Below are 20,705 nucleotides of genomic sequence, written 5' to 3'. Positions count from 1 at the left end.
GAGGATGTTCTTAATGCACTTAGGAGTAATGTTATTTCAAAAGTAGATCCCAGGGTAAATCCAACAGTTTTTAATCTCTCAAAGCAAGACGTGGACAATGCTAACCAGAAGCTGTAAAAGTGTACACTACGTAATTCTTCTGTAAATATCTTTGGAGGTTATATGAACTGTAGTTAAGTGGTGAGTATGAACAAGTTAATTCTTTTATTTCATCATGAATACATTGCATTTATGAAATGTTTACCAAATATACAACACAGGAAGTAAAAAATATACTTTATTAAAATTTTGTAAAAATACAATGGGATATATTCAAGGTCAAATAAATTTGTTGATTACCGTGAACTATTAATGTCAGAAAATCATGCCAACTGATATATCACAAGAAGCTTATTCATTCCATGAGCTTTAAAATAACACCAAATTGAGCTTTCTAGCTTTTATAGGAGCTGAGAATTTTTTTTTATTACCTGAACCTTGCTTTTGCAATTTTTTCACTCTTACAGGGTTCTACACAAAAAAATGAGTGACTTAAAAATCTGAAAAAAATAATTTTTGCATCATTTTATCGATATGATCAATTTTGTGAGGCTTGTTAATTTGACCCGGAATGACCCAAACTGCAGTCTGTAGAATATTAGAACTACAGTTTTCACTGGTGGAATGACACCTGAAAGGAAACTCTCAGGATTATGACAATTGTCTAGGAACAGCGAGTTCTGGCAGAGATAAGAAATTTATTTAGACAGCAGAGATGAAATTCTTTAGTCTTGTTAAAGAGGTTTTTAAGTTAGGGTAGCATAAGAAGTGAGAATAATAAATCTAAATTAAATCTTTATCTGATTATGGATAGTATGTATTCAAGTAAAAGAAATTCGTATTTTTTATTAAATCATATATTTTGAGGCCTCCTCTATGAATCATGAGACCTTGCCGTTGGTGAGGGGGCTTGAGTGCTCAGGGATACAGAGTAGCTGGACCGAAGGTGCAACCATATCGGAGAGGTATCTGTTGAGAGCCAGACTAAGGAATGATTCCTGAAAGAGGGCAGCAGCTCTTTCAGTAGTTGTTAGGGGCGTGAGTCAGGGCGACTTAAACGGCCGTATCAACATCACTCAGTCCTCTGAGTACTGCGCAGCTGAAAGCAATGGAAAACTACAGCTGCTTTTTTTCCAAAAAAATGTGGCTCTCTGCATTTTCACATAGCAATAATGGAGGCGCCTTCCTTGGTAAAATATTCCGGAGGTAAAATAGTCCCCCGTTCGGATCTCCGGGTGGGGACTACTAAGGAAGGGGTCACCAGAAAATTAAAAAATAAAATTCTACGAGTCGGAGCGTGGAATGTTAGAAGCTTGAAAAAGGTTGGTAGGCTAGAAAATTTAAAAAGGGAAATGGGTAGGACAAATGTGGATATAGTAGGAATTAGTGAGGTTCGGTGGGAAGAGGAAGGCGACTTTTGGTCAGGTGATTTTAGAGTAATTAACTCAGCGTCAAATAATGGGCAGGCAGGAGTAGGTTTCGTGATGAACAAGAAGATAGGGAGGAGAGTGGAGTATTTCAAAACGCATAGCGATAGAATCATTGTAATAAGGATAAAATCAAAACCTAAACCAACAACGATTGTTAACGTCTATATGCCTACAAGCGCCCATGATGATGATGAGGTAGAGTGTGTATACGAAGAGATTGATGAAGCAATTAAACACGTAAAAGGAGATGAAAATTTAATAATAGTTGGAGATTGGAATGCAAGCATTGGAAAAGGCAAGGAAGGAAATATAGTGGGTGAATACGGGCTGGGCAAAAGGAATGAAAGAGGGGACCGACTTATAGAATTTTACACGAAGTATAATTTAGTAATTGCCAACACCCAATTTAAAAATCATAATAGAAGAATATACACTTGGAAAAAGCCAGGCGATACTGGAAGGTATCAGATAGATTATATCATGGTTAAGCAAAGATTTAGAAATCAACTCGTTGACTGCAAAACTTACCCTGGAGCAGACATTGATAGCGACCATAATTTGGTGATAATGAAATGTAGATTGGGGTTTAAAAACCTGAAGAAAAGGTGTCAGATGAATCGGTGGAATTTAGAGAAGCTTGAGGAAGAGGAGGTAAAGAAGATTTTTGAGGAGGACATCGCAAGAGGTCTGAGTAAAACAGATAAGGTAGAAAATGTAGAAGAAGAATGGGAGAATGTTAAAAAGGAAATTCTTAAATCAGCAGAAGCAAACTTAGGCGGAATAAAGAGAACCGGTAGAAAACCTTGGGTTTCAGACGATATATTGCAGCTGATGGATGAACGTAGAAAATATAAGAATGCTAGTGATGAAGAAAGTAAAAGGAACTATCGGAAATTAAGAAATGCTATAAACAGGAAGTGCAAACTGGTGAAAGAAGAGTGGATTAAAGAAAAGTGTTCAGAAGTGGAAAGAGAAATGAACATTGGTAAAATAGACGGAGCATGCAGGAAAGTTAAGGAAAATTTTGGGGTACATAAATTAAAATCTAATAATGTGTTAAACAAAGATGGTACACCAATATATAATACAAAAGGTAAAGTCGATAGATGGGTGGAATATATTGAAGAGTTATACGGAGGAAATGAATTAGAAAATGGTGTTATAGAGGAAGAAGAGGAAGTTGAGGAGGATGAAATAGGAGAAACAATACTGAGATCTGAATTTAAGAGAGCATTAAAAGATTTAAATGGCAGAAAGGCTCCTGGAATAGACGGAATACCTGTAGAATTACTGCGCAGTGCAGGTGAGGAAGCGATTGATAGATTATACAAACTGGTGTGTAATATTTATGAAAATGGGGAATTTCCATCAGACTTCAAAAAAAGTGTTATAGTTATGATACCAAAGAAAGCAGGGGCAGATAAATGTGAAGAATACAGAACAATTAGTTTAACTAGTCATGCATCAAAAATCTTAACTAGAATTTTATACAGAAGAATTGAGAGGAGAGTGGAAGAAGTGTTAGAAGAAGACCAATTTGGTTTCAGGAAAAGTATAGGGACAAGGGAAGCAATTTTAGGCCTCAGATTAATAGTAGAAGGAAGATTAAAGAAAAACAAATCAACATACTTGGCGTTTATAGACCTAGAAAAGGCTTTTGATAACGTAGACTGGAATAAAATGTTCAGCATTTTAAAAAAATTAGGGTTCAAATACAGAGATAGAAGAATGAGTCCTAACATTTACAGGAACCAAACAGCAACAGTAATAATTGAAGAACATAAGAAAGAAGCCCTAATAAGAAAGGGAGTCCGACAGGGATGTTCCCTATCTCCGTTACTTTTTAATCTTTACATGGAACTAGCAGTTAATGATGTTAAAGAACAATTTATATTCGGAGTAACAGTACAAGGTGAAAAGATAAAGATGCTACGATTTGCTGATGATATAGTAATTCTAGCCAAGAGTAAAAAGGATTTAGAAGAAACTAGAAGAAACAATGAACGGCATAGATGAAGTCCTACGCAAGAACTATCGCATGAAAATAAACAAGAACAAAACAAAAGTAATGAAATGTAGTAGAAATAACAAAGATGGACCACTGAATGTGAAAATAGGAGGTAGAAGAATTTTGTTATTTGGGAAGTAGAATTACTAAAGATGGACGAAGCAGGAGCGATATAAAATGCCGAATAGCACAAGCTAAACGAGCCTTCAGTAAGAAATATAATTTGTTTACATCAAAAATTAATTTAAATGTCAGGAAAAGATTTTTGTAAGTGTATGTTTGGAGTGTCGCTTTATATGGAAGTGAAACTTGGACAATCGGAGTATCTGAGAAGAAAAGATTAGAAGCTTTTGAAATGTGGTGCTATAGGAGAATGTTAAAAATCGGATGGGTGGATAAAGTGACAAATGAAGAGGTATTGCGGCAAATAGATGAAGAAAGAAGCATTTGGAAAAATATAGTTAAAAGAAGAGACAGACTTATAGGCCACATACTAAGGCATCCTGGAATAGTCGCTTTAATATTGGAAGGACAGGTAGAAGGGAAAAATTGTGTAGGCAGGCCACGTTTGGATTATGTAAAACAAATTGTTGGGGATGTAGGATGTAGAGGGTATACTGAAATGAAACGACTAGTACTAGATAGGGAATCTTGGAGAGCTGCATCAAACCAGTCAAATGACTGAAGACAAAAAAAAAATATTTTGAGGTGTATAACAATTTTTTTTCTAAAGATAATGCCTTATTTCCTTCTGCAATCATTTTGAGTTGTGTAATTGTCTAACTCTGAAAATCATTTAAGAGAATAAAAATATATATTCTTGTTTCCTTTAAATTAAAAGAATTTTTTTATGTTTATTTATCCTGGAGTTCCAGATTCTGAAAGTCTCTTTAGTATTTGTTCATATAATAAGTACATCTTGTTTGGTAGGTTATAATAAATTATATTTGACTATTGATGATGTCAATTTATAGAATATTTCTGATTATGCAGCCACATAAATGATTAGTTTTTGCAATCTGTTTAAGTTTTCCAATGTTAATTTATTTTGTGTTTAATTTTGGTAAGACAGTTAATCACATGTTTGATAATGTTAGTTTAACAACACTTGTAGCAGGGGGATTTGGAGTCACTGAAACCACTGGTGAATCGACAGAAGGAGAGGCACAAAAAAATATTGGTGAAGGAGTTTGGAGCATTGCAACAAAACAAGAGGAACTGGGAGCTGGGACTGGTTTAAGTTCTCAAGTACAGTCATCAGTTCTTCGTATTTCTCATACGCATTCAAAGAAAGTAATCAAGCATGCTTTACGCCAACAAGCTAAGAGGCGACGAAAAAATACAACAATCGCTGCTGGAAACTCTGCTCCTTTGCCAAGGATTCTCATGCCACCTCAGTGTGATAGTAAGTTGCTTCTTATATGTACTATTTACATTATAAACTGCATGCATATTTGTTGATAAGATTGTTTTGTAATTCTATTGGGTGTTAATATTAAAAAAAAACAAAAAAAACTTACGTATAATTATAATTATACTTAAAAATTATTCTTTAAAAAGATTATACTAATAAGTAGTTTACGCTTAATTAAAATTAAACTTAAACAATTAAAAAAATATAATATTTTTAATATTACAATTAAAAAATTATACTTAAATTATACTTGTAGCATTTATCTGACAGAAATTTCTTCATATTCTGTACGTGATAGCAGTAAAATTAAACCCATGTGTGTTTTGAGTGATTCTATAACCACTCGTATATCACTGCAGTAGTTCAGTTATGTATTTTATTTTGTGTAAGCTTTGTATGATTCTTAAACTATATAAAGTTCTTTAATCACTGTTAATAAAACTGAAGTCATCATTAGCTTACCTAATACTTAAATACCTTACCTTAGTACTTAAATAGAGTAGTTTGCAATTTTGCCCAGAACCCTGTTTACTGTTATTTAAATCATGAGAGTTTTTATTTAAAAAATAGATATTTAAATTACTGAATTCTTATGTGTGTAACATTGCTAAATTGTTATGATTGTTTTTCTACAAAGCAGTGTTGATAGTGAAATTTATTGTTTTACAATTTTGCGTTTCTTTCTGACTTCAGTAGCATTTGAACAGTTTTACTTGGACTGCTAATTAAATGTTACATACGTGCTAATCAAATGTCTTGTGAGTGTTCTGTCTATTCTCTGTTTTATCCTTTAACTTTGTGTTCTTGGCATTAACATTTTATTGGGTGATATTTTTATTATTACTCGTATTGCTCTGTCTAGGAACATTTATGATTTCTGTCTTTGACATTCTTCAATTTCTTACTCTTTTTTTTCTAGATTTCAACAATCTCTTGTTTAGATTATTACTTAATTTTATTCAATAATTTTTTTTGTTATTGTTCTCTTGTCCTTACAATTCAATTTAATGGCTGCACTTAGTTTATTCTTTCCTGTCACAAGTTTTTTTTTAATGTTTGGAAATCTTCCATGGAAATGTTCTAAAGTAAAAGAAAATAAATTTTATATTCAATTTGGAATTGTTATTATTCCATCTGATAATTCCTTGTGTTGGTTACATTCCTTTTAAAGCTTTTTGTAATAGATTTCTACTCTACCATAATAGTAGTTGGATCATTGCAGTAGATTACCCCCATCATCAAAAAAAGTCCTATCCTACCCTACTGTACCTTACCTAATCTTAACTTAATCTATCAGTAAGACCCCCAGTTCTCTCATCTTAATGAACAGGCAACAACCAACTCCTGATATCAGTTATTATTGATTTTAATAATCTTAATCAAAATATATGACAGTTTTGTTTATTAATGCACTGCCAGAAACATAGGTACACAAACTATAGTTTCAACTTTTTAAACTTTTGAGGAATTGGGGTGTCTTCTGCAGAAGATCCTAGTAATTTTGCAAAAAAAAAAGAAAAGTAATTTGTTTCTTATAATGATTATTATCAACAAGCACTGTACTAACAAAAAAATATTCCACAACAATTGATATATTTAAAAACCACTAACGTGAATGAGTTTTAAAATATTGTAGGGTCAAAATCTTAGCAATAAATGATTTTCCATGTTAACTTTTGGAAATAATTATCATGTGGTTATTGTAATTACGGTTTCTTATTAAAAACAAAAGTATCTGGAATAAAAGATTTCATAATTTGCTTTAAGTTTGAGAGGTAAAGTTTCAGAGGTAAATATCATAATTATTTTAATGAACATATTTTGTATTAGTTGTTCGCTCTAGCAGATAAAATATTAAATGTCTCTCCTAATCCAGTTCAGAGGTATATTACCCTTTGAAATATATATCAAATAGTACCTATTATCCTACCTTCTCTTATTTTCATTTCTTGTTTTTCCTTTTTCTTTTCTTTTTCCTTTAATGAATTAGATTTTATAAAATTTCTTGTTCAACAAAAGCTCTCACAAAACGGTAAAGGTTATCAGTGTTGTTTTAAGGGATGATATTGTAAATTCAGCTATAATCTTATTTTTTAGGAAGTTCTTGTGCATTATTTATTATATATTCAGTATTCTTGTCTTGATGCCCTGCATTTTAACTTAGAGGTTTGGTTAAATGTTATAATACTACTGGGAGCAATCTTAAAATATTATACAATCTGTGCATGTTAATTTATTGGGTTAAAGGTGCCATTAATATTAGAATATAATTATAATAAATTTAAAAATGTTTAATAATAGTGATAATGTTGTGCTGCAATGATTGAATGTAGATGCACTATCAAAACTTGAGAAATTGCTGAATTGAATAAATAGCAGGTGAAACATTTTTTGAAATAATTTTTCAAGAAATTCAAAAAGTTCAAAAATTATCTTTAAGTTTTATTCGTATTTATTTGTTTCAGAGTTTTAGTATATTTTTTCTTTAATACTAAAAAAAAATTCAAGTGTTGAGTATCAAATACTTTGTTTTTGTTAATTATTTTTTTTTTGTATTTATTTAATTTAATTTTTTAATTTTTATTATTGATCACTAATTTTATTTTTCCTTTGAAATTGTAGTCGATGAGATTTCTTCAAACAGAGCAGCAAACTACCGTCCGCCAACAATGTTGGAAGTGTTGTCATCAATCCCAGGTTTTAGTATCAAGCCAAGGAAGAGATCAAACAAGAAGTTGTCAGCAGCAGCACAGTTGGAACAAACTAAGGAGGGTTGCATTGATCTTGAAACCCCTGACTCTATACTTGTCAATACTAATCTCCGATCACTACTTAATAAACATACTTTCTCATCTCTTCCTCCACTGTACCAGTACAAATTGGTTCAACTTCTACCTCATGTTGATAGATCGACCAGTCAGTCAGATTCATTGTTCAGGTAATATTTGTTCATTTAATAAATAATTTTTGAAGATTAAGTAGAATTGCATAATATATTAAATTGCATAATTATTTTTGTATTTTTTTGTCCATTTTTAATTCATTTTCAGAATTAATTAAAAATTCCTGTTAAGATTTATTCAGTTAATTGTAATTCAGTAATATCATAGTGACAGATTAAAAATTTACAGTGGTATGGCGCTGTTTGTTGATTGTATTTATTTTATCTTTATTATCACCACTCTGTTGTTGGATTCTTATTATCAACCTATCCTAGCCTGGTGACTCATGGATTAACTAATGACAGGTATAGTCATTAGAAGAAAAATTGCTGGTTGTAATTGTTTAAGTCCCAAGTCAAAAATATGAATCTGTTAGTTATTTATCTTATGTTTAAATGAACAAAAAGAAAAAACATGTCTGATATTATAGTTTTCATTATAATTTTGGTTTTGACAGTATCAGGCCGATAGATTTTTCAAAAAAACTTTTAATGAATGTTTACTTATTCCTGTGACTGTGATCATTTTGTTGTGTAGTACAAATTAAGAGTTTCAATTATAACTTTTTTTTCATCAGTGGAAATGGTTTTGTATATTAATTTACATGGTTATTGGAATATTATAGAACAGGGAAGGAGTGCATAAATTGTGTTTAATAACAGGAAATAATGAAATTCCTAGAACTTCATCAGAACATAATTTTTGTTACGTGCTGAAGATTTAAACTACAGGGAGTAGTATATAATGTTACTCAAACTGAGTTCTATTAGCTGTGTGATATAAGTGGTGTATCGGCAATTACCAGTATGATACAACAGAGATCTTCAGTGTTTCTGATGTATTATTACTGAAAAACAATATTGCTACCCCAACGAAGGGATTTTGGATAAAAGACTATGTATGTACTTAAGTGTTCTTTCATAATTTTTAGGTTGAGTGCCTCTGGTTTGAACAACGAATTTTTTGCTCGTGCATGTCTTGAATGGAGAGAACGTCTTTCTGAAGGTGAATTCACTCCTGAGAACCAGCAGAAATTAAAGGCTGAAGCTGAAAAGGAGAAAAGTAAACTTGATCCTTGGAAGGTATGTATGTTTATGTAACCTTATAGTGTGAAAAATGTTAAAACCATATATTTAATTACACATTTTTTCTTAATTTATTGGATTTAAAAATTATTTCTGTGCATTTTGTATTCTTATTGTGTAGGGCAATGTTTCTTAAACTTTTTGATAAGTGAAACCCTTTTTAATGTCCACTTTTTTCATGCAACCCCTGGTTTGCTTCAATAGTATGGTTTTAGTGTAACATTGTGTAAATGGATTATTTGTAATAAAAATTACAAATATTTTGAACAATATTTATTTGCTTCAAATAATAACTTTAAAATTAATCCAAAAGTTCTTAAAATAACTTAAAAATAAGGTATTTAAACATGATTTAGATCAGAGGTTCCCAGACTTATTTTTCTCATAGACCACTTTCAAAATTTTGTTGGTTCCGGTGGACCCCCTGCAGCTACATTTCTACCATATTTCCAGTCGACGGAAAATGTGAAGATTAGATCTAACTATGAAAATTTGCGTTACGGCTGAGTCCACGAACTAACAGCTTCCGGAAAAAAAGTGAGAATTGATTGGTTAATTTCTGATTGACTGTGCTGTGAGTGGATGTCAAAAAAGTAAAGTTGGGCAATAAAAAAAAATGCTTCCATCCAACTTTACATTTTTGACATCTACTCACAGCACAAGAAAGCAATCAATTCTCACTTATTTTATTTAGAAAACTTCCCATTCAGAGTGGTAAAAAGCAAAAGAAAAATAGTATATTTTTTGTGTGCATTTATTCAAATATGTAATCATTACACTATTAATTATTATTATCATATTGCAATGTAATATATAAAATTGTCGTAATATAATTAAAATTAAACATTAATAACATAATGTAACTTCTACAATGACAATCACAAAATAGTTACAATTTTAATGGGAGGGATGTACTTGGTGGATTGACAGGAAATTATCAATATTTGGCTTCAGTTTTGTTAGGAATAAGCGCAAATCTCCCCGTTCTGTGATACTGAATCTGCTCCTTTTTTTTTTTTTATAAAAGGTTTGTAACGACACTAAACTTTTTTCGACAAGATATGATGAGGGAAACTCTATCAAAAGCTTTCTTGCAATTCCCCACAGTCAAGGATATTTTTCTGGTATTTCTGCCTGCAGCCAAAATGTTTGATACCCTCTTTTAAATTTCACCTTCAGCTCCTCATTAGTGCTAAGCTCGAGTAGCTCCTCTTGTAATATCATATTCTCCACTTCTGTTTCATCAAATGGATTTATGATCCATGGTGGTATTTCCATCGTCAGAATATCTTCAAATCTGATTTTGAAGTCATCATGCAGGGCAATTAAATGTTGAACGTATGTCTGAATATCCTCATCAAGGCATTCTACCTGTGACAAGTTTGAAAACTGGGAAAAAACGCGCCGACTAATATTTTGCTTCATAAATTTCAATTTTCCAAGAAAAGCTGAAATTACACCCTTTGTTTTTATTAAATTGAGACTGTCCTCTTGTAATTGTAAGTTAATGTCATTAAATTTTTTGAATAAATCTGTCAAATACACGATGTCAGCTTTCAAAGTGATCAGGTTTTCTTTTAAATCTGAATCTTTACCTTCCAGAAACTCTAAAACTGATTCAAAAAGTGAGTAAAATTTTGTTAAACATGCACCTTACGACAACCACCGTACTTCAGTATGTAAGAGCAATCGTTGGAAGTCTTCATCATTTTCATCGCACAATTGGGCAAATAAACGCGTATTCAGTGCATTGCTTCTTATCTTGTTAACAGCATTAATTACAAGTTGAAGCGATTGGTGCAATCTATCACTCAGATTTTTCGCTACTAGGTGTTGTCGGTGGATGACACAGTGAATTGCAGTTAACCTCTGGTATAATTCTTTTAAGATGGCTTATAAACCCACGATATCGCCCGACCATGGCAGGAGCTCCATCTGTTGCCACTGAAATGACGTTTGTGAATGGAATTTAATTTTTAAGCCAACTTTCCATCCTGCAGCAAAATTTTGAAAATAATTTTAAAACACTTAAAATAAAAAAAAAATATATGACAAATGACTATTTCATTATAAATGTAATTGAATTTGACTGGATTTATGACAGATGACATTTATTATCATGGGTTAAAATACATTAACAGAAAGTGAAATCATTTCATCATCTTTAGCTCTATTACACAGGCTATACTTTGTCAATGAAAACATTACCTCAACTCCAGTGTTGGCAATGGTGTTTTCATTTTGAGTTTGTGTAGTGTGCAAAGATGATATTTGTGATTATTTTTACAGCACTTATGATTTTATTTATTTATTTTCACAACCATGTTAATAACCATATATTAAAAATACAAATGGGTTTAATGTATCCATACTTACATTAACATGTTAATATACTTATGGATACACTTAAGGATTTTAAAGATTACTGTGTAAATTACCTTACCTAAATAATGTCCTCGATAATGTTGGCAGACAGCCATGCATGTTTAAACGCCTGATGTGAAGACAGGATTTTGGCGCGATGTTACAAAAAAAATCCCACTGCTTAAGCTAGTGGAAGTGATGGTTGATTGGGATTCTATCTTTTAATTTTGTGGGGCGTTAATATTTATTGTTGTTTTCTTGAATGTTATGAAAAAAATCAGAACCCTTGAGTGATCTCCATGGAACCTCAGGGTTCCGTTGAACACAGTTTAAGAAACACTTATATAGGGATTTTACAGAACTTGCTATGTGGTGTATTAATTTCTGAAAGTTTGGTGTTGAGTAAAAATAAAATAATTGTGCTTGTTTATTATTTGTTGTTAACTGCTTGTTTATTTTTAATAAAGCTTAATATAGGAAATATACAAAGAATATTTTTTGTTGACATAATTAGATTTAATCACTTATTAAGATACTGGAGGATCTAAATGGAATGGTCTGTAGTGTTGGGAGAGGTGAAAGTTAGATAACACTATTTGTTTTTTAAGTGTCTCAAAATTTTTTTTTTCAAACCACTCAAGATAAAGCTTGTAGAAAAATTACTTTTCTGCAGTGTATTTTCTTTTTTTATACCTTCAAATTTAATCGAAGGTATGGACAAAAGTTAATTACTTTTTTGAAAGGGTTTATCTTTTTGTCATGTGATGGCAGCAATGTATATCATTGTTTTCAGTAATATTAGTTTGATAGTTCAAATTTAGCAGCCAAGTAAGGTTATATTTTATTATGAGTGGTGATTTATTTATTTTAAATGATTGAATAAAAGGATTTTCATTAAAAATGAAATAAGTGCAGTGAAATGGTACAGATGTTAGTGAAGCCTTTTTGGTGAGGTTATGTCATCACCAAAGGTTTGTGTTGGATGTCCTAACATTTCAACAACTGATGAAAATATCAACAAAGTAAAGAACATTATGATTAATAATCATTGAATTAGTATTTGAAAAGTTGCTGAAGAGGTGGGAATCTCTTTCAGATTTAAAACAGTTTTACTTTTTGGTCCAAACTGAGTAGCAGCAAAAATTTGTTTGAAAAGTATGTATTTTCAACTAAAGCAATGTTGTAAAACAATTGTTAGCTGACATCACTAATGACAGATTACTCAAATGTGTCATAACAAGACAACAAGGTACAAGGTAACAAGGTAGCAAGACATTGATGTACAATTATAGTATTGAATTAAAGATCTAATTATCCCAATGAAAGAATCCTGTGGTGAATCGAGTTGATGAACTCAAGTGGTGAAGATCTTTGATTAGTCGCTCTACATTATTGTGTTTTTCGAAAGGTTTTTCTGGTGATTTTTTGTAGGTTTCGGATATTGGATATTGTGGTTTAGTGTTTTGTGGACATGTGTTATTTTTTTTCGAGTTTTGGGTTATGGATTGTTTGTTTTTTTATGATATAAGTCACTAAGACAGGTTGTAACAAAAAAGTGACGTCACTGCGAGGGTAACTCTAAGCAAAGATTTGGTAAACAACCATACTTCATTGTAGGCTAGGCTGTATTGTGGGAATTAGCTGTATTTGAGGTTAGACTAAGTGTATCTGCCAGATTGGCGCACATTTGGCTTCGTGTGCTCGGCTGCTCAGTTGTGTCTCTTAAGAAGAACGTTTAGACCCAGAGTCCCTGTTACACAGGATGCCTGGGAAGTCTGGGGTATAATAGACAAACTCTTCTCTTGCGAACAAGGTTTACCTGCAGATGAACAGGGTGATGTTGACCCTCTGCCTCCTTCACACAAGGTGAATTAATGGATGCAGCATTGCGCATGCCTTTGAAGAAGGCGCTGAGCCTGAACCTGTTGCTGAATATGGTGATATAGATGGTGGTTTGGGCAGAGGTAGAGATCATACTTGATGTCTACAATACCTGTTTTTCAGAGGGGGTCTTCCCTGAGAGTTGGAGATGCCAGTGGCTGGTACTTGGACTTAAACCGGGGAGGTATCTGGCGCTTCCCTCCTCATACTAGCTGCTGGCTACAAAAACATATGCTTGCCAAGGTGCTGGAGCGTATGCTCCAGCACAGGATAACAGGTTGTGGAAGAGGTTGGCAGGCTTTCTCAACATCAGTATGGCTTCCGAAAGGGGAGGTCCACCTTGGATGCTGCAGCTGCTGTTTATGACGTGGCAAGAAGGGCCACGAGGCATAACCAGCGGGTATTGTGTGTCCTTGATACCTTAGATGTGAGAAATGCATTCAGTTGCGTTTCTCACATTGCCATTATGAGGTCTCTAGAAGGGCATTGGGTTCCATCAAATAAGACTCCCCAACAGGGAATTCTTTAAGACTTTGGGGGTTGGCGTCCCCATGGGCCTAGCCTCTGCAGCTTTTCTTCCCACTACACACTGAGTTGCAGAACACTTTACACTGTATACCAAGAACACTACACAGTTGACAACGTATATCCTTACACCACTACATTACAACATTCTGCACTATTTCTTCTTACACATATATTTGCTGATGTTACGACAACTTATGAACCATGAGTGGTCCTTTATGTTACCAGTACTCGTGGGACCAAAATTACAGGCCTCCAAAAGACTTCTATGATGGTTGATGGTCCATCTGAAAAAACCACCAAATCCAGTGTGAAAAGGCCTTGATCAGATTTGTCTGACGAGGATATCAGTAGTGAAAAGTTAACAATGTGAATTGTGAAGCAGGCCATCCACAAGTTAAAAATATTAATTTGTTGTTATGCAAAGTATTCAGGAAGGCTCCGGTCCCTTCACAAGGTCGCACCCTTCCCGATCAACAAGGTTGTAACAGGATCGTTTGGCTCACTAAATAACATCAAAACATTAAGAGACGAATTGATATTGATTGAAACCCATAACAATGAACAGAACAGATTTCTTTTACGTGATACTAATATGGACGGTATACACTTAAGTACGATGTGCCACAAAACTTTGAATACTAGTCTGGGAGTAATTTTTAGCAAAGATCTTCTGGAGCTGGATGTAACAGAAATAGCTGATGAACTTCGACCCCCAAGAAGTAATAGGTGTGAATCATATCATGAAATGGCAGAGCGGGTCGGAAGAAACAATGCCATCTCTTATACTTACATTTAATTTTCCAGTACCACCAGAGCAAGGTAAAGTGGGTCACCTGTTGGTTCTGGTTCGGCCATTTATACCTAATTCGTGTCGCTGTTTAAAATGCCAAGGTTATGGTCACACATCAACATCTTGCTTGGAAGTTGGAGATCTGTGCTCAAGAAGGCCACAATATCACTGACTGTCAGGCGGATGAAAAATATGTGAACTGTAATCGTTCACATGCAGCCTGCTCTCGAGATTGCCCGATTTTTCAAGAAGAAAAGGCGATTCTCAGAATCTATGGAGCAGAAGCTATCTTTTTTGGCTGCACACAGGGAGTACAGGAAAGTACTTAATTCACAGAACCTGGTTAAACTAGATGTATCTATTGCCACCGCTGCGTCAAAACAAGTTCACGTGAATTTAGGTATTTAGCAGTGCGGATCCTGCAATGAACTGAAAAACGTTCAGAAATTATCTGATCAGGTCACTTTACTATTTCAGAGCTGGCAATAATGAACAAGAAGTCGCTAGTTGCAGTTAGTGAATCCAATTGTTGGATCCCTCTGAAGGTCCCTGTTCGCAAGGTTTTGCCCATGTGAGCGGGAATAGTCGTAGTTGGCAGTAAGCCATCTACTAAGCTCCCTGTTAAGGGAGCCCCCACAACCACCCCCTCAAGGATGTCATCTACAATATCCCATTCGTCAAAATCCCCTCCTCCATCACCTCGTATACTAGAGGGAGGATATGGTAAACACCCGAGGCCAGGACATCGGAGTTCCTTGCCATCAAAACTATGAAGAAGAAAAACCAGATTACATAAAACTAATCTTTACATATCTTCCTGAATGCCTGTGTCTAGAACCTCTACTTATGAACATTATTCAGTGGAACGTTAAAGGTCCTCAGTCTTGTTTTGAGTAATCGTGTGCTTCCAAGAAATGCATCTGTTACAGCAGGATGCAATAATGCTCAGAGGCTATTTCTCTGAGAGGTATGACTGTCTTAATAGTCAGTAGAGAGAGCGGTGGAGTTGCTATTTTCCTGTGGAATGAGGTGTTGGCTATGAGGATATCACCAGCTACTCTTATTCCTGCTGTTGCTGTGAAGGTCTGTATACCCTTTAAATTGCACATCTGTAATTTGTATCTCTCGCCGAACTCTGAGTTCAATGCTCTAGAAATATCAAATCTCCTTGTGCAAATCTCATCGCTGTCGTTAATAGTAGGAGACTTCAATGCCCACCATATTTCCTGGGTCTCGACTTTCTCCTTCTTGAGGAAATACAATAAACTCGGTGAGACAAGATTTGGCCTTTGTCTACTGAATGATGGGTCACACACATTCATGTCCTTATCTGGTACATTATCCATCATCGACCTTTCCATGTGCTCGCCGAATTTATTCCCTTGTCTTAATTGGTTGGTTTGTGATGACTTTCACAGCAGTCATTATAGACCAATTATTATTACTTTTAATGTCAACTGAGAGGTGTTGAGAAGGCCACAGAGATGGGTTGTTAAAAAGGCGGATTGGAACGGTTACCATGACGCCTTCCCATCACAGTATGACGGTGGTGCGGGCATCCTCAATCAGCTCTCCTCTTTTACATTCGTGATGCTTGAGGCTGCTAAAAGGTATATCCCATAAACATCGGGAAACCCTAGATGTCCTTCTATTCCTTGTTGAATTGATGTTTGCAAAACCGCTATTATCACATGATGACAGGCGCTACAAAAATTTAACCGCAGACCCATGAATGAGAATCTAGATTTGTATCATAAAGGTAGAGCTGTGTGTTGTAGGTTATTTTTGGACTCTAGGAGGAAGTCATGGAGGAAATATGTGGACACCATCTCATGCACTACTCCCTTGTTTACTGTGTGAAAAAAGATTGATGCAATTTGCGGATCACCATTTCAATCTGTTCTCGAGGTTCTTCATGAAGGAGAAGTCCTCACATCATCAGCAGTGGCTAATACCTTAGTGAATTCTTTCCGCTCGGTGTCTCACGTTATCATATAGTAATGAATTTCAGAGGTGCAAGATATATATGGAAATATTATCGTTCAACAATGGTGGATTAAATGCTCTGTTGCACCTCCACTGAACTTAACATTGTCTCTGTTTGCTGTCACACCTTTCTCATTCGGCGTTACAATGTCTATTGAGCATTCATAATGATTTGTTCTCTGCACATGTCTTCCTCTACCCATCTGGTCTGAAGCCGTTGTCATACCGATTCTTAAACCCGTTAAGAACAAATCAAACCCCTCAAGCTACTGCCCTCTCTCCTTGACTAGCGTCTTATGCAAAGTAATGGAGAGAATGGTGAACTGCAGACTTGCATGGTACTTGGAGAGACATGACCTTTTGTCTCCAAAACAGTGTGGTTTCCGACAAGGACAGTCCTGGTTTTTCACTGACCATTTAGTGTCATTGGAGACAGTTATTCAACACGCTTTCCTATTATGTCAGCGCCTCGTCGCTATCCTCTTTGATATCAGCAAGGTGTTTGACATGGCCTGGTGGCATGATATTCTATGCATTCTCAAAAAATGGGGAGTCCAAGGGAATATGCTGGCTTTTCTTCTTAAGGGTTTTTTAAAATGACTGAAGTTTCTGTGTTCGTGTTGGAGATTCTCTCCCGAGTAGCATTGTCTTAGAGAATGGAGTGCCTCAAGGAAGTGTATTAAGTGCCACCTTATTTTCTATAGCCATCAACAGTATTACTAAATGTGTGCAGACACCTGTTTCATATTCTTTGTTTGTTGATGATTTTGCTATATATGTTGGCGTCTTGTTCAACAGCTACGGCAGAGAGACTGCTACAGAACACTGTAACTCACCTTGAAGCTTGGTCCAAGGTTACCGGTTTCACATTTTCACCTGAGAAGACAAGATGTGTAGTTTTTTCTCGCCTGTGGAACCCCTTTATTCCGCAAGGCTTTCTCAGTAGAGAGCTAATTACTATCTCTTCTTCTATCAGATTTTTAGGGTCAAACACATCAAAGAATTGAAAACGAGGTGATCCAGACTTTTAAATATGCTGCGGGTCCTTAGCAATTCCAATTGGGGTGCTGATCACTCGTGTATGTTGCGCTTTTACTATTCCTTGGTTCGTTTCCATTTGGATTATGGTTGTGTCGCCTACTCTTCAGCGTGTAATATAGTGCTTAAGTTGCTAGATCCTGTATATTGTGCTTTCCTTTGGCTTGCTACTGGCGCCTTTAGATCAAGCCCTGTCATTAGCATCCTTGTTGACTGCGGTGAGCCATCACTTTGGGATTGATGAAACCAGGCCCTATGAATGTGGCCGCGCCAACTGTTTTTCCTATTTATCCATGTTTATATCCTCCGTGGACAATCACCCACATACATTTATGTTTGAACTCACGAAATACAATAAAGAACCAACAACCACCTATTTTCTTTCAGCAAATGTTTCACCATATTCTTTTCAAGGCAAACCTGGATGCAGTGGTATATACAGGTGATCAAAACAGAATGATGCGATTGGCTGCACGTTTATTGTTAATGGCCAAATCTGTATGTTTGGTCTACCTGGTATTACGAGTGTCTTTACTGCTAAACTGTATACTATAAATAAGGCTTTGAATATCATTAATCCTAAATACCATCGTATCCTTATTTGTAGCGAGTTGTGTAGTGCTCTCCAAGCCTTAGAAAAACATTATTTCAGACATCATGTTGTTACCGACATTTACAGTGGATCGCCGAGTTGAACCATCGCAACACACAAGTGATTTTCTGCTGGATTCCTAACCACGTGGGGATTTTGGGTAATGAACGTGCAGATTCTGCTGGTAAAGAGGCACGTAATCAACCATCCTTCACTTCCCATGTTACTGCATCTGACTTTGTTAATTATGTGAAACTCACTCTTCGCACAAAGTGATAGGGTAACTGGATGGCTACGGCAGATACCAAATTCTGGCCCATTAAAGGTTCTGTTTTGCCTTGGGACTTCTCATAAAGGAAAATGATTTCTAACAACAGATAAAATAACGGAAAAATTGATTAGTGAACGTAAAGATATACCATTTCCACTATTATTTTGTGGAATGGAGGAAATAGTGGCATAAGTGTGTTGGATCTCTTTGGGACTATTCTGAAGGGAACCATATCAATATAGAAGAATAAATAAATCCTTTTTGGTAAAAATTAAAATTATTTTTTTTATTATACTTTATATGTATATTTATTTGAAATTCAGTGTTTATAAACAATTAAGCAAATTGCATTTTAACAGCGGAATATAATTATTTTCTTAAAATAATTAATACTTCTTGATTTTCTTATTGGAATTTAGCACATTCAAAGAGAATTCTGTTTCTTCAGAATAGGTAAAAAAAAATTAAAAGTAGTATAATAAAAAAAAAACAATGTAAATATAAATTTATGAACACAAAATTATTGGATTAGGGGAATAATTAATTAAAAGAAATAATTAAAAATTAAAAATCTTTGAACATTTGTAATTTGTAAAGGAATGATTACTATTAGAATGAGTACTCGTTTCACTTTTAGAGCTGTCCTGTTGTAAACAGACTGCATGGCACTGTAATAAATTGTCCCATACAAATACTGACATGTATAAATAAATAACAGTTAATAATGCTAAGAATGATTCATTTTATTATTTGATGTTTTCATTTGACGCTGGCAAAATTGAGTTATTTACAGATTAATTACATCGCAGTTATATCACTGTTGACAAAAACTTGATCAACAATAAAGTATTATAAGTACTGGTGAAGATTAACAAATTGAATCATCTGGTACATTCCTACACTAACACAATTGCACATGCTGCGGTATAGATGTTTTGCTGAACACAGTATAGAGGACAACAAAATGAGAAAATAAACACATGCAAAGGAGTGATTAAGGCTCTTTTTTATTCAGTGTATATCTCTTGTTGCTAATTCCTTGGGAAATTAACATATTTTTCATAGGATTAGAGTAACACATAATTGGTCAGTGATTTTGCATTGAAATTCAAATGTTGTTAACAACATTCTTCTCCTCTAATAGTTGCTAAACAGATAGGTGCTCTTCAGCAATTGGAAGGAAGCAATTTTTTGGCTGAGAATAAGCTAGCGTAGGTTCCTTAAGGAATGCACTCAACTGCAGAATTGTGCTTTGTGTAGAAGTTTTAAACTGAACTTAAATTTAATTCCAGATCTCAACTGGTGGGTGGATTTATCATATGTCTTATTTTTTTCATTTGTATGCTGCTTTACAGTTGCCCACTTTCATTCTGCAGTTGTAATTCCACCAATACCTTATAATTGATCCGATTGTATATTTGGAATTTATATTTATTATAATATCTGTTGTTTGATATGCTATCCTTAACCTTTTCAGATCATGTAGCCATTAAACTGGCTATGTACGGCGTCAGTTTTAAAACGCTGTTATAAAATCATTTTATATGGCATCTAAGTCTGTTATTTTGTTTTGTATTCACAAAGGAATCAGTTTTATTACACAATTTGAATGACGTTTATACGTTGTAAAATGTTTTATTTAGTCTAGAAAGAATATGACCATTTTTTTCTCAGAAATGTGCTTGTGCGTGACTTGTGTATTATAATTGCTATGAGGGTTACGGATTTATTTATTATTTACAAAAGTAGCTTATCTTACTAGCAACATATGGATGTATTGAAACACATAATAAATTATGATATACGGCACACAAAAAAAAGAAGGAATTTGTGGTCATAAATACGTCACTTTTACTCGTTAGACCTCGAGTAAAAGTGACGTATTTATCTATAAATATCTTTTCTGACAAATGATATCGGTAAACATGTAACACATATCGATTCGTAATGACTAAGAGTATACAGTAAAAATGTTTTTTTTTTTTCAATCTGAATAGCCTTTTGAGTGGTGGGAATTTTTATAAAACGTTTCTGAATCTACGTTCACTTATAAGTACAGTTCACTTATATAGTAACATATGTTACTAATCTGTGATTTATGACATGGGTTTTTCATCATATTTTGCCCAATTTTCAACCGATTTGCTTGAAAGTATTATTTTTAAAATCAGCAAACTATGTTTCATAAACAAAAAGCAAAAAAAAAAAAATTCGCCAATAAAAAACGCGGTAGAAATGTGCAAAAAAATTCTGCAATTAAATTATCGTAATTTTTGTACGGTTTCAATTTTTTTTTTGTTACAGGCATAAAAAATATCCAATCGCAATGGTTTTTTT

At 34.1% G+C, this 20,705-nt stretch overlaps 1 protein-coding gene across 2 annotated transcripts in view; it reads left to right on the top strand.

The window, feature by feature from the left end:
- Asx (transcriptional regulator additional sex combs) overlaps positions 1-20,705 on the top strand; it is a 75,195-nt gene that overhangs the window by 7,279 nt on the left and 47,211 nt on the right. For both annotated transcript variants that reach the window (XM_075356956.1, XM_075356957.1), the window contains exons 3-5: positions 4,592-4,882; positions 7,514-7,829; positions 8,765-8,915. In XM_075356956.1, the coding sequence (XP_075213071.1) occupies positions 4,592-4,882; positions 7,514-7,829; positions 8,765-8,915 (758 nt within the window). The remainder of the gene's footprint in view (positions 1-4,591; positions 4,883-7,513; positions 7,830-8,764; positions 8,916-20,705) is intronic.

This window comes from Lycorma delicatula, chromosome 2, assembly GCF_047948215.1.
Source record: "Lycorma delicatula isolate Av1 chromosome 2, ASM4794821v1, whole genome shotgun sequence".
In the NCBI taxonomy this organism is placed as follows: Eukaryota; Metazoa; Arthropoda; class Insecta; order Hemiptera; family Fulgoridae; genus Lycorma; species Lycorma delicatula.
This window is presented reverse-complemented; position numbering and strand designations above follow the sequence as displayed.